This window comes from Haliotis cracherodii, unplaced genomic scaffold (genome assembly GCF_022045235.1).
Source record: "Haliotis cracherodii isolate W230 unplaced genomic scaffold, xgHalCrac1.p SCAF_2, whole genome shotgun sequence".
Lineage (NCBI taxonomy): Eukaryota > Metazoa > Mollusca > Gastropoda > Lepetellida > Haliotidae > Haliotis > Haliotis cracherodii.
This window is the reverse complement of record NW_027266275.1, coordinates 44,205,441-44,220,456: the sequence shown is the minus strand read 5'-3', so window position 1 is coordinate 44,220,456 and position 15,016 is coordinate 44,205,441. Positions and strand designations below refer to the sequence as shown.

Here is a 15,016-nt window from a genome sequence, read left to right as displayed (position 1 = left end):
CCAAAATTCAGTCATTTGTAAATCAAATAGGAAATTACTTTAAATTCATGCATTACACTCCATGAAGTCCTCTTTAACTGAAGATTACAACAGTTTATTCTTATAATTTCTCAAGTAAATGTTGAAATTTAGCTTCAGCATCTATACTCAGTAAACAAACATCTCACCTGACTCAACAATCACAATAGTTTTGTTTTTTTCAACATCAAAACAACATCAACTTATCGTAAGGTCAATGGACATGCACCTACATAGAATATTGTCAAATGTCTCATTGGGCAGTGATCGCACATGCAATCTATCAACTCCTGAGGTGCAATACAATGCACCATACACAACATCCTGATAACATATATCGGATAGATTTTCTCCCATGAAATCTAACATATGTTTTTCTCATATGGTAGGTGTACTCATTCATATATATTATAAATAAATGCATATAGGTAAGCACAAAAGCATTAAACATGTAGTAACATCTTGAATACAGTATAACATCAACATTTATACAAGAGGACACTAGTATGTCTGAGATCACTTAAAACTCTAAAACTGTGACATTTCAATGCTCTCTGGTCTCTGCGGAATCAATGGATAGATGAACTTTACATCCCTAACAGCAACTGTTTGAGTAGTGATGGTGCAAGGTAGTGGAGCAGAAGGTCTACACAATTCATAAACAACTATGGGATATTGTACGTTCCCATGTAATCTTGTGACACGTTAAAAGCTGCTTCTTCAGCTCTCATTCTATTTGATAAGATATTGATATGTTGACGTATTATGTTCACATCACTATCACGGCGGTACCAAATAAATTATGTGAGAATTCACCAGTTAAAGGTGGCAATGCTCTCTTGGAGCAAGTCTTCTGAGAACCAACAATTTGACCTTGAAGAATAATGTTCCTGATCAAAGTAACCCCTTCTAACATGTCTTTGAAAGTGTCGTCATGTATGCGATAAATAAAATTCAATACAGCCCTCATGTTCTCATCACAGTACGTATGATTCGCCTGAAGACTTATATTCTTACAAGTATCTCTAAGCAGAATCGGATAGTTAGAGATCTTGGGCAATTCAGTAGTGAATATATGATACCATGTCTGTTCGTTCGTTAAGTCATCCCATATATCTGAAGGTATTACCCCAGAGATAGATATCCGGAATGCATGTCGTCAGTGGTACTGAGTTCCACACCATTAGTAGTGTCATCACCACCTTAAGTGTGAAGCCTAAGGGTCCTTTATAAAACAAATATCCAAGTAAACTCTCAGATTTATAGATCTGATCTCAGTTTTCTTTTCTTTTCTCTATCCCTATGAAACCATAGCATTCCTATTTGTAAAACAATATCCAACAATCCCAATTGAAGGTTCATCAATGTACCATACAACTTATTAACTTCCCATAAATAATGTCTACCAACATTAAGGAAACCGCAGAACACAGCCCTATGCTCATACAGTCTCAATTCATGTGTCAACAATATGTTGTACTTGTGGGTCAGTTGAATATTGATAGAGCTAAAGGCCTTATCATGTAACTACCTTAAATTCTAGGGTCAATTAAGTCCCATTAATTAGCAGTCGTATTTTCTTTCTAACTCACATGGTTGAATCCTTGTCAACCATCTTTGCGCAAAACTGTATCATATGTCTGAATCATTCACAACACATCTCTTCTCCTCAACAGGAGGTACACAATAGCCTTCTGACTAGGCAAAACTTTCTGAACATATTACTGGTATGATTGGCCAATCATCTACACACCACGACCGATTTATAGGTCCTCACCCAGGCTACGAGACAAATCGACCCTCTGTCCTTCGTCCCGAGTGAATTCATCGTTAGTCTTTCGACTGTCCTCAATATACTCAGCAACTTGAGGTAGAAACATATCTACCTCACCACTAGAGACTGTCAGGCATCTCTAGACTTGATCTTTCAAGCTTTGAAACAGCATAGGCATGTCCTCATCTATGTGTTTATATTCAAATAACATAGGCATGTCTCCTCTACGTCCCTGTCGACATTATTACTACGTGGGCATGTCTCCTCCACGGCTTGACAGCGTAGGTATGTGAACTCTACGACTTACCATCATTTCATATCTGCATAGGCATGTTACCTCTACGACGTTGTTCATCATCTCATATCTGTGTAGGCATGTTACCTCTACAACTTTTCCAACTCCTATAGCCTATCTTAGCAACCATATTTTATTCGATGCATCTCTCAATACAGTGGGACTACAAGTTACTTATTGTATAATCTATGTTAACAACATAACACTCCATAATACGTCCGCTACTTCCATCATCTTCAGACCTATTGTTTACTTTTGTGTTTCCGCTTTGCTTTACCTGTCATTGTTCTTCTGACATGGAAATCCTCCACAATTTCTGAATTGAGAAACTCACTTAGGACCCCTTCTCTTTTCGAGACACCTGCATATCGGACTTGGTATCGCATTCCTCTACGACTTATCAACTTCCATTTCATATTTGGATATACATATTCCTGTCACCTAATGATGGAGTCCCGTCAATATCAACATGGTTGAATGCTTTGTCACCTGTGGTGATAGGTATGGTATGTGTGTTGTCACTGTCTCCTAACTCTCCATACCCATTGGCAATATCGAATTCTTCAATGATATGAATACACAATGCTAAGAAAGTGTTATCCCAAATATAACATATGTTACATTCTTCAATGATACCTATTGCTAACTTAATCTCTAAACTAGCAGGGTTCATCAACCTACACAATGGTACTTGATTGACAGATGAAGTGAGATATCTAGCACCTCACACGTAACCATTCTGCAATAGACTCAATCGGCTCAACAACGCCTAACTTAATGTACACCGGCAACAAAGTTTCATCGTGTGGTGGTGGTACCACATCACATATATCTGAATAGGCAATGAAATTTGTCTCTGTAAGTCCATCCTACAAAGTCAACCTATAATGGCTAATATCAATTTTAGCCTTCTGGCTTCTCAAGAAATCTAAGCCTAACAACACATCAATTGATAAGGCTAAAAGACCTCAAAGTCCTGTACAACACATAGCTGACCAACTGTAAGAGGAATTTTAGATATGCCAAACACATTTTTCCTTCTGCACCGACCAATGACCTTGTACCTCATTTCGTTATAGGAAAACTACTCTCACCTCCAATAGATGAGAATACATTTGAATTCATACAGCTCAAAGTTTCACCTGAGTCCCATAGGGCACTGTAAGTCTTTCCAGATATCTTAACCCTAATACTGCTGTGAGATAAGACCACACTACAAGTCAAAACAACAACCTCGCTCAAATCACTTATCAATTCTATGATCTGGTTCTGTACTATTTCTCATTGTAAAAGTGTGGCCTATGATGTTACCAACATTATCAAAATCAATATTTGCTATATTGGCGGCAGGCTCAAATTCACATGTAGCACTGCCCCTGTTCACCCTTGCATATGTTTGGCTTAATTAGAAAAGTAGAATCTGCTTAGGTGTCCTATCCTACAGTATTGAAAACATTGCATAGATCTCACAAGACTCTCAGACATACTAAAATGTGTCCTACCTCATTGTCCACAAATGTTCCATAATTGTGGTTGTGACACCCTATGCTCCTCAATGCTCATATTCCTTGGAGCTGGGCTACAGTTTTGTCCACAGGGCACATCATTGTCACTCATGTCCCTGATATCAACATGTGTTGATGCACAACCACTTCTGTGATATTGATGGAATGTTTGTGTCCCGTTCTTCACTGGGTGTTGGTCATCAGTACACTCAGTCGCAGACTGAATGTACTGCTTTCTGTACATAGAGTCATCCTGATGCTCATATGAAAAGTTCCCTCCTGTTCGAGTATTTTCTACACTGGTCAATAAGGATACTTGTCCAACGAGCTCCTCTGTAACAGACACAAGTCTGTCATTCTCTGATGTGGCCAGTCCAAATGCAGCATCTGCTATTCTCGCACTTTCCAGGACTTGATCCTTGGTCCCATGCAATCTTGTCAAAATGAACTGTTTAATGTGAGGTTGAGAATTCCTAATGATGGCATCCATGATAAAGTTGTCGTCCACTCTATCAAGATGTTTTGCCTCATATTGCAATTCTTGAAGAAAGTCCTCAAAATCCTCAGACTGTTTCTGTGTCCTATTATAAAGCTTGTCAGGTCTTTCATATCTTTTTGCTGAACTTAGTTTGTACCTTGCAAGGAAAGCTGTCTTCACCACTTTCCAGGACTTTTCACTAAAGTCTTGAGCTTCATGCCACTGTAAAGCATTTTTGTCTAACCATAAACTAAATGCTGTCTTTGTCCATTCCTCCGAATAATTATGTAAAGAATTAAATTTCTCAAATCTGCTCAACCAGGTACTTGCAATTTCTGGATCACTTCCATTGAATTTCTCAACAGAAAACTGACTTAGGGAAAAAGCCCTTGCCAAAGCAGCAATACTCTTGTCTAATTTGTCCTTATTTCCAAGTCCTCTTGAAAATAAACTGTCATTTGTCTCTGTAATATCAGAGGCAGAACAATTTCTATTGTCATGAAACATTTTGAGTCATCTAGTTCTTCTCTGACAATATGTGAATGTCCAACTTCATGTCAGAATTTCAAGACTTCTCGTGCTCAGTGTAGGTGATAAGAGATAATAACAGTAAAGACAAGCTCACCTCAAAACTTTCCATCCCAAAACTGTCCTGTGTAGTAGCGAAATAAGGGAAATCACCTCCCTGCAAGTGAGGCAACTGACCAACACTTAGTAATCAATAACTGCTCCCCCTAGTCCCACTTTCCCTCTTTAGGCCGGGCAAGCAAGTGACTAACCCTTCTTAATGAAGCCTGTATAATAAGCACGGATGCATGGCTGAAGTAGAACTGCATTCTCACTTCAACAGTCAGATAAACGTAAGATATGGTTCGTCCATAAGTTCTTAAGTCTTGATTTCTTCCTGTGGTTGGTCTTCATAAAACAAATTTTCTTGATCATTAGCACAAAAAGTCTGAAAAGCACACTACCTTGCAGACTCTCCTCCTGTCAGGAACCACAGTCTCACTTCACTGTCAGTTTTCTCGCTCCTTGTTTTCATGAGATGAGCATGGTACGGTGATCTTAGAGCAACTCCGCCATATGTAACAAAACTACAGTGAACCGTTCTGTTCAGCTGTATGCTCCCGACTCCACGCACCACTCTCGGACAACTAACAAAATACTATCGATGATAATTTTAACTCCTCCCACCGAAATCATATTTGACATCATGAGAAATGAGTCATAACGCTCACTTCTCTATGAACCCCAATTCCCATTTCAATCAGTCTTTCCATCAAGCTCTTCTAACCAAACACTCAACTAATTTCCTAAATTAATGGTCAAATCATTGGTCAACTGAACTTACCCACAACTCAAAACAACCCTAGATGTAAACCCAATACTCTGTCAGACTGGAAGGCGCCGAAAAGATTGTGATTCAAATGAAGCTTGTTATTTAGACATTCCAGTCACGTAGTAGCATGCAGAAATATTTGATCACATCTGGACTTACCAACTTTTGTCCCATCCATTCATTTCCCTTCTGACCCTTATACTACAAGACCATATTCTACTAATTTCCTCAGATTAATGAAAAGTTATCTCTATCACTTAAGAGAAGCAAAATCAATAATCATTTGCCCTGGGGGTTATGCCCTCACCCTGTACGGTCACTTCTCTCATATGCATCCATATTTTACCCAAAAGCTTAATTTAGTAAACTACATTTTAAGTAAATATTAAAAAAAACTTTTTCCAAAATACCCTGGTTATAGTTGTCCGACTGTATCATCAGCCGTTTCCGATGGAGTCAAAGTTTCCAAAACTCGACCGCCTGAATCACTGCTTCCATCTTGAGGCAGTTGATGTGGAGGACCTTTTCTACTGGCGACCACAGCCCAAGCGCTTGGTCGTCCCCGAAGTGCGCTCCCCAGCCTTCCAATGACGCGTCTACGAATAGGTGTAGTATGAACGGAGGCTCGCTCATAAAGACGCCTTCGCAAACGTTCGACGGCTGGAGCCACCACTCCAGATGACAACGTAGCTGCGCCGGAAGTGGAACCAAGAGATTGGGAAACTCCAGGTGGGGGTACAGCACCTGAGGTACCGTAGTAGACTCAGGGTGGTCGCCAACTCTCCTTGAAGGGCTTCTGTGAATTGGTGAGCTTGGAGCCCGTCGTCTAGGTAGAAGGCGACCCTGATCGCCTGCCGATGGAGCCATTCTACGACCGTCTTCATGATCCGTGTGAAAATGCACTGGGCCGTAGAAATTCCCAACGGGAGGGCCGCCCACTGGTAATGAATACCTTGGTATTCGAATCGGAGGTACTTCTGGAACTCGGAAGCTATTGGTACATGTAGATATGCGTCCTGAAGGTCTATCGAGACGAGGAAGTCGTTCGGTAATATCATCCGACACAGAGAGCTGAGGGATATCATGGTGAATGTGTCGGGTTGTTGGAGGTATGTTGAGTTGAACTTTTTGAGATTGAAAATAAGCGGCATCTTTGTGGAGTTTTTCTTTGGTACTAGAAAGATGGGCGAGTAGTACCCCGGCGATGGTGCCGATGTCCCTAGGCGAAGTACGGCCACCTTTTCCACCAACAAATCGATGGCCTCCGTCAGCCGATCCGTTGGTGGAATGTGGAATGTAGTGGACGACGTCAGTGGTGGCGTCGATCTCAGGCGTGGGGCGTAGACTGTTGTCAAAATGTTCTGAACGTAAGGGGGCATAGTGATGAAGTCTCCCCCCTACCGGTAGCTCGTCTAAAGGTAGTGTCACCGGGGGAGACTCCAACCACGGCGATGGCGGGGGAAGGGACCTCACTTCCTCCCCCACTGGCACTTTCCCCCTCTGGGATACTTGGAAAAGGAGACCTGGCGACCTTTCCTGTCGGAATCTCTCCTGTGGGACGGCTGTCGAGGCACGTCCCTACGGAAGGCCCGTTGCACATTCTCGTTTCGGTAACGTCGGCGTGGGGCGTTTCGAAACCGATGGCCGTCTGGACAGGTTGTGTGAAGCCGAAATGATGATGTCATGCTCGGCTTCCCTGGAGTACTTGTCCAGAACGTCGTTGGTACGACCGTCAAACAACTGTTGCGATGACCACGGGGCCCGTAGGAGTTACCTGCCATGACGATCAGGTAGGTCAGTGCAGTCGATGTAACCATGGCGACATGCCATAGTAATCTGGCCCAATACATATCGGGACTGGGCGAGGACGTCCAAGATCCACCGTTGCATACAGGTGAGGACCGATGGCACCATCCTGCCGTCCTCGTCCTGAGGTTCTTTCTCCTCAAAGTACACTGCGATGGCCTCGATCGCTGTCGACAGCATAGCAAGCGGTTGCAGCTGTTGACGAACAGCAGTGTCCATGGATTCCAAATGCCTGTCTTCCACAAGAATTTTGGCGGGCACTGGTTTCTTGAAGAGTAGCCCCCAATCCAAATCCCTAGTCATGGGTGACGAAAACGGCATGCCATAGATCGGGTAACGAGATCGACCAGGCGGATTGCAGAAGCTCTGTCCCTGCAGAGCAGAGGCAAAGTTCTGGTCCATATCGTGAGCCATGGCTCTGAAGACATCGGGAGGAGAAAACTGAAGAGACTGCGGTGTATCTCCGACCTTAAAGCCTGCACGCGTCGGGTTGTCATCGTCTTGTGATAACTCAGGTAGAAAGTTAGATAGCCAAGCAAACAACTCAATGTCTTTGGGAGGCCTAGGAGGGCTGTCGTCACAATCCATCGTCGACGTCGATTGTGGAGGTGTAGATGAAGGAGCTGGTGTACTAGTTGACGGGCCATGGACCCCAGACGTAGTCGTATCCTTCTTGGTCGACGCCGTCGAGGGGAGGACCGCCGCTGTGATCTGGGCTATCAAAGCCGGGTCGATATGAAAGTGAGACGAGGTCGTCGTTCTGTCACTATCTTCACTACGACGCTGAACACCCAAAAACTCCCTGCGAGAACGTCGCACGTCCCCGTGGGGACGAGGGCTACGATCTCTTACTGTAGAAGTACTACGATCCCCATCGTAGTTATCGTCCGAATCGTACCTACGACGACCACGATGGCGATGAACGCTCTCGTGTCGTGTACTGTCTCTCGACGAGGCACTCGACCTGTCGTCCCGACTTAATCGGGAACAACTTCTGTGTCCACTGTCGTCCCGAACGACGTCCCTATCGTCGTTGGAAGAACGAGATACGGACCGACTTCGTCACCACCCGGTCCCGTCGTAACAGGGGAGATTGAGTTACGCTCTCGATCAACCGATTGACGAAGATCAGTCGTGCGGGTAGTATCATCAGCAGGCGAACGGTCACGTGACTTGTCGAAAACAGAAGCTGACTGAGGCGGGTCTTTATCAACTGATTTCTTAGGTGTGGCCGACCCGCCACCCCCAGGGCCTGATGTGGAGGGTGCAGAGTCCAAGGATCCAACCGATGTCCTTCTCTGCTTGTAGCGCTGGTCAGCGGCCCGCTTCGCCAACACACGAAGATACAAGTTAAAGTTTATTGAAGACAAGTTCTCACATTCTTTACAACGTTTATCCCACGAACACGTTGAAAACCCGTCCTTAATGATGCAGGAAGGACAATACTTGTGAGGGTCCACTTTAGACAGTTTTCGTTGACACGAGGCACAAATGCCCGACATATTGCCTCGTGTAGAATCACTGTCAAACAGCGAAACACGCGTTGAACACAACAATGGATTACCAAGGATTACATTCCAGGAGTCTACAGATAAGAAATATTATTATTATTACTTTATAAGAACAACTGTAGATAAGCGATAAGCACTAGTAGAATACAAACTAGCAGTCTACCGCGAAAGACTTTCTCGAGCGACCAGCTCAGAGGCGCGCTGAGAGATTTGTGACATGTCATAGGAAGGTGCGTGCGCAACCGGACGGAAACAAGTTTAATGTTTACATTCCAGCTTCTGGCTTCCTCTTAAACGTGCGACTAGACGTGAGGGTATGAGAGATACCCATTTGTACGACTGAAAACAAACTAAAACATATCTTTTTGTAATCCAAAGATATCTTTATCAAACAGTATGAAATTGTCGCTTTCACATATCCCTTTCCAATTTATAAATGTAGAAAGTTATTTTCTAATATAACATCTATAACCCACCTGACAGTCTCCTTAACTTTGAAATTAGTTCATCATATTTCAAGAATACATCAAATTCACTGAATTTTTTTATAAATCTGCATCGGGTAACCATGTTTCAGTTAAACCAATGATATCAAAAGAGGTTACAAAATTCATGGGCCTTTTTGTAAAGATATATAGTACGTTTTTCAAGATCTGCTCCGGAAACGAGGACTACCTCCATTTTCAGTCTAAATCAAAGTCGTTGCCATGGAAACTCCAAAAATAACTTTTAAAAAAAATTCCAAACTATCCAAAGGCACCATTTCACCACTAGACCTATCAATGTGCAAAATATGGTGAAGAAAAATGGTACGGTTTTCAAGATCTGCTCCGGAAACGAGGACTACCGCCATTTTCAGTCTAAATCAAAGTTGTTGCCATGGAAACTCGAAAAATATTTTTTTAAAAATCCCAATCTATCAAAAGGCACCAGTTCACCACTAGATCTATCTATGTGCCAAGTCTGGTGAAGAAATATGGTACGGTTTTCAAGATCTTCTCCGGAAACGAGGACTACCGCCATTTTCAGTCTAAATCAAAGTCGGTGCCATGGAAAATCAAAAAATAACTTTTTTTAAAATCCCAAACTATTAAAAGGCACCAGTACACCACTAGATCTATCTATGTGCCAAGTTTGGTGAAGAAATATGGTACGGTTTTCAAGATCTGCTCCGGAAACGAGGACTACCGCCATTTTCAGTCTAAATCATAGTCGGTGCCATGGAAACTACAAAAATAAGTGTTTATGATTCATAGTGTAAAGAATATTCAGCGAGTGTAATGCGCTTTAATAAAACCACATCGTATCCTTTCAGCGAATTCAGGTGATTGAACTGGTATTACCAACTTGGTCAATAAAAAGATCAGCATCACTAGAAACGATGATTTACCATTAAAATATCTCCTGCTCTCATAGGCATTGTTTTATATGCAGAGATTAAGATCACCACTTGTATTTTCTCGTAAACCAAGCCGGAAATAGCAATCAGCTGTACACAAACTTTCTCCCAATCTACTGGTCATTCAGTTAAAAAGTACCCAATGACAGAACTTCAAAGAATTTTGATGCAAAGGTCAGAAGAAATTGTATCTGAAATTATTGTTTTATCAGGAATAATATATTCCAATATCATGTTACCTTAGTTACAGCCTTTACCATATATATTTAAAATCATAAGCTGTACAGCAGATTGCTATTGCAGAATATTTTTATGGAACAATCTGACCAGACTTCCCACGATACATGTATTTCGATTGCGTTAGTTATGTTGACATATAATAGCATAATTGCCCCAAATATGACCTTTAACAAGTCAAAGTATGGCATTCATAATATGTGTATCCATTCTCTGGCAACTACAGTTTGTTTCAAGGTGTAAATAGCGGTAATCTGACCGTCGTTGCTGTAAATAACGGTGAGATGTGTGATCTACCAATCACTTCACAAACAATTTCGCAGAAATTAATGTAAACAATATTAAATGAAATTTTATATAAAATCAATAAAATATATTGAAAACAGAAGTCCAGATATACAATGAACACGTTTTGATAACCATATAGTTTCATAATGGGATTGAATTGTGTACTTTCAGTTCGCATTTGTTGAGTGGCATTTCTGGTTATATGTGGTCGCTGTGATCAGTTGATAATGTTTTTTGAGAATTGGAAAAACATCGCGCCAGTGTAAAACTTGAGTTTATCAAAAATGTATCGTGTATGGTATTGTGGGTAAAGTATCATGATGCATCGAAATATCAATGTATCGTTTCACCTTTATGTGCTGATACAAAAGTCGTTATTGAGCTATTAAAACAATATCATTGAATTGGGATCCAGAACTGTGTATTTCTGTCAGATACACACCAATAAGAACAGCATCAATGTCAAATTTGTTTCAGTGGAAACAGAAAAAATAAAAATTCTAAAAGTCCCTAAACGGCAAAAGGCGCCAGTTGACAACCTGGTCTTTGTGTGTTTACCTATTACTTTTAGGGATATGGTTCAGACAACCACTATGAACAGTGTCAGTGGCAAACTTGTTGCCATGGATATGGAAAAAATAAAAACTCTAAAAATCTCAAAACAGCAAAAGGCCCCTGTTGACAACCTAGTCATTCTGTGTGCAAAGTGTCATGAAATAATAACTATTTGTTTTACAGACGTAAACCAGATGTGAAATGAAAGCTGAGCATTCATGCTTATCATATATAATTCTAAATGATACATAAAACCTACTTGGTAATCTATTGTTGCAAGTTTTATTTGGGATGTAGTTATGCTATTGGCCTGCTGAATGGTTTGGATGGAAGAAACAAATATATCAAACTGAAACTATGGAAAGAGTGATTGAGTTGGGCATAAAGTCACTGCAGTACTTCAGTTCTATCAAGCCTGGTCAGTTAAAACTTAAAATGTGAGGAAAATCCAAAGTGACACAAGTCATAGATAGGCCAAGTTGATGAAACCAGCAAGCAACAGAATGGCCCTGACAGAACAAGGATCATCATCAAGGTGAATTGGGTATTAGAATCATTAGTAAATGAAACCTGGCACAGAGACATCATGTTGCGATAGTCGGAATATTTCTGCAAAGCTGCAATTTAATTGGTCTGGAAAAAATGAATGCACAACAACGAAGGAGTTCATCAAAGACCATTAGACAAGGCAAATGTATATGTGAACATTTACAGCCTTTCATGACACAGACAGTAATATGCTCACCTAGCATAGGCAGCAGATGTGAGTCTTCTGTTGGGACTGAAACAGACAAATACATATTAATAAAAGTCAAGTTCAGGCTAAATTTATGGAAAATATCTTCATCAATAGCCTTACATCATCCAATCATTACATTATAATTGTATTCATCAGCTAGATTCAAGTGGGAGGGGAGTGGGAAGGACAAATTTCTGATGTAATATTCTTTGAATAGATAACATAACATGGAAATAGAAAGCCTAATTTATTGATTTTACCCCTGGTAAAAAACAACATTTTGGCATTAATGGCATCACTTCTAGTTCTGTGATGTCATGCTTGTTACTTGGTTTATGATAATTGGCCTTACTAATTGCGTCACATCTGATTTGGAGGTCATGTGTGATGTCACTTCTGGTTCAGAGGTCATTTGTGATGTAACTTCCGGTACATTGAACATGTTGCTCTCTAGCCCTTTCTGCCGAAGGCTTGCAAGAGATAAAGTGCTGTTTCCTCTTGTTTCTGTGAATTTGTGTAGCTTTGATATAATACCTCAGAGCTCTGATGGGACATGTAGCCTGTCTGGACAATCCACTGTTTTGCTCAAACTGAGAACAGTACATTGTCTATGTCTGAGTGGGACAAACACCAGTGGAAACCTGAAGGATATATAACGCTCCAGTCTTGTGCATGCATGATTGAGGAAATATCAATGGTGTGTAACTCAGACATCCTTGCTGCTGTAGCCAAAGCTAGGAGAAAAGCTGTCTTTTTCAAAGCTGTTGCTACTGTAGGATCTGTCATAGGATTGTATGGGTATTCCATCAAGGCTGACAGGACTATTGATAAATTTCATTTTTGGAAAGTGTGCTGGGCGTTTATATCCTCCAGAGAAAATGATTTCGTAAGTCGATTTAGTACTGGGTGAGTACAGGGAGTTCATCATGTTGCAGTACTGAAGCAAGTGCTGATCTGTAGCCTTCAACAGTGCCATTTCTGGAGTTTTGATCCTTTCTGGGATAGAGTAAGAAATCAGCACTGTAGGTATCACTATATCCACGTCTTGCAAACCTCTTTCCATACAGCATTGACAGAACTTTCTCCACCTGACATTATAGATGGCTGATGAAGAGGGTCTCCATGAGCTAGCCACCACTTCTGAAGCTGACTTAGAGAAACCAGAAACTTGCATCTTTGACATGATAGTTTCCAGGCATGAAGGTGGAGATTGTGGAGGCTGCCATACAATTGGTGATCTTTTTGTTCCAAAGGGCAATAACTCTCCTTTTGAAATGATATAAGCAACAGTCCAAGCTGACGCTCCGGTCTGGTTCCCGGATCAATGCGCGCTGCGACAACTAGTGACATGTAGAGACGGAGCCAAGCTAAAGAGTTACCCTGTTGCACCTTCGTTCAAAAACGGATGTTTACAACTGAATTTTTTTAACTAGCACATATTTTGTAGTGATTATTAGTTTATAATATCAACATTTGTTGAGTCGTCAACCACAAGACGAATTGTCACTATGGAAGATAGCGGGGAAAAACGTCATGAAAAACAATATATTGCCACAGTATTTTCTACCTCAGAAAACAGCGAGGCATTCTGTCAGTCTGGACTAACATATTGCATCGATGAAATAATGCAGAATCATTTTATTTATCAGCCTTTGTGTTATTTCCCACCACAATTCAAAGCATTCAAATCTCAACAAATACCACCATGGGCTTCAATTTAATAAAATTAGTGATACGCCTACATTTGCAGCAAACAGACATCTTTGACAGGCCTTTACCAATGATCTATAAAGTAAGTACACATCCGTACCTTTACAAATATTTTAAGAAGAAATAACGATCAAAATAATTAAACAACTGATTTTAAATGTTACTTTTATATCAAAATTAAAGTTACATCTGAATATTTAAATTTATATTATTTTTTAGAAATATGCCAAATGAAAATCTACCATGCATCTATTCAGCACCCAGTTACTCAGTTGCAATATACATACTAGTCATCATACTTTGAAATATGAGATTTACCCATATTATTCTGCCCCTTATAACACGTGTCCCACCATTAAGTGCTCTGAGTCATCATAGGTGTTAATTAATTCATTGATCCATCATTTCTTACAGAATACCATAACAGATACCCATGCTCTTAAAATAGTAGTAAATTACAGAGATTTGTCCCTACAAACAACAAATCATACTGACTACCCCACAAAATGTGTATGATGCATAAACAGATGTAAATCATAGTTTTATCTTCTTGTTTTAGTAACATTATATTTATTTTAATGTTGACAAATTATTTCCCATACAAACCCACACACTATCCTGCTGTAGTAATGTATCCTGATTTTCATTCAACAGTATTTCAAGACACCTGTGGTATAAAGTATATTTTGTAGATATCATTATCATATAGCAAATATGAATTTAGAAAGTTTATCATCAAATCTTCTGATGGTTAAATAAATGCAAATTGAACCCCACAATCATTCCATAAAGATAAATTGATTTATGTATGTTATTTGTTTTTAGCAATACAGGTAGCCTGTATGTGGCAAGAAGATCTGGATGTAGGGTATTGAACGTAGGGGTGATTCATTTTAATACCCTGGGATGGAGGGATCATTCCATGAACATGATCTTTGTGCTTCTGAGACAGGCAATATGCAAGTATGTTTAACTTGCCTCATATATGACATGCTTCCACCCTGCAACTCATTGGGCCTGCCAAAGCAAATAAATTTGTAACCTCTTTCAACAAATGTTTTTGACTTTGTGCCCCCTTGATGCTTTATATATACTACCACTGTTGTGTTGTCTGTGGTTTCTGACCTGTGGTGGAACAGATGTCTTCATGCTCTGACTGCTTGGATAATATAGCTCTCATTTACAGACAACGGATATGCATTTTGTGACTGTGATGGCGTCTATGTGACCTCCCCATCCTTCGCCTGACATGTCTGAGTACAGGTGATGTGGGAAATGTGAGAAGTGAGGTGAAATGGGGTTTAATTTTGTTTGTTTGTTGTTTAACGCCGCAATCAGCAATTTTCCACCTATATGACAGTG

At 40.6% G+C, this 15,016-nt stretch overlaps 2 protein-coding genes across 4 annotated transcripts in view; both read right to left on the bottom strand.

Annotated features, from left to right (window-relative positions):
• Positions 1-15,016, bottom strand: part of LOC139468142 (rab11 family-interacting protein 4-like) — a 403,346-nt gene that overhangs the window by 241,007 nt on the left and 147,323 nt on the right. For all 3 annotated transcript variants that reach the window (XM_071249916.1, XM_071249917.1, XM_071249919.1), the window contains one exon: positions 11,951-11,986. In XM_071249916.1, the coding sequence (XP_071106017.1) occupies positions 11,951-11,986 (36 nt within the window). The remainder of the gene's footprint in view (positions 1-11,950; positions 11,987-15,016) is intronic.
• Positions 3,493-4,577, bottom strand: LOC139467949 (uncharacterized). The gene has a single exon (XM_071249549.1). The coding sequence runs from the start codon at positions 4,575-4,577 to the stop codon at positions 3,591-3,593; it is 987 nt and encodes a 328-aa protein (XP_071105650.1). The 3' UTR covers positions 3,493-3,590.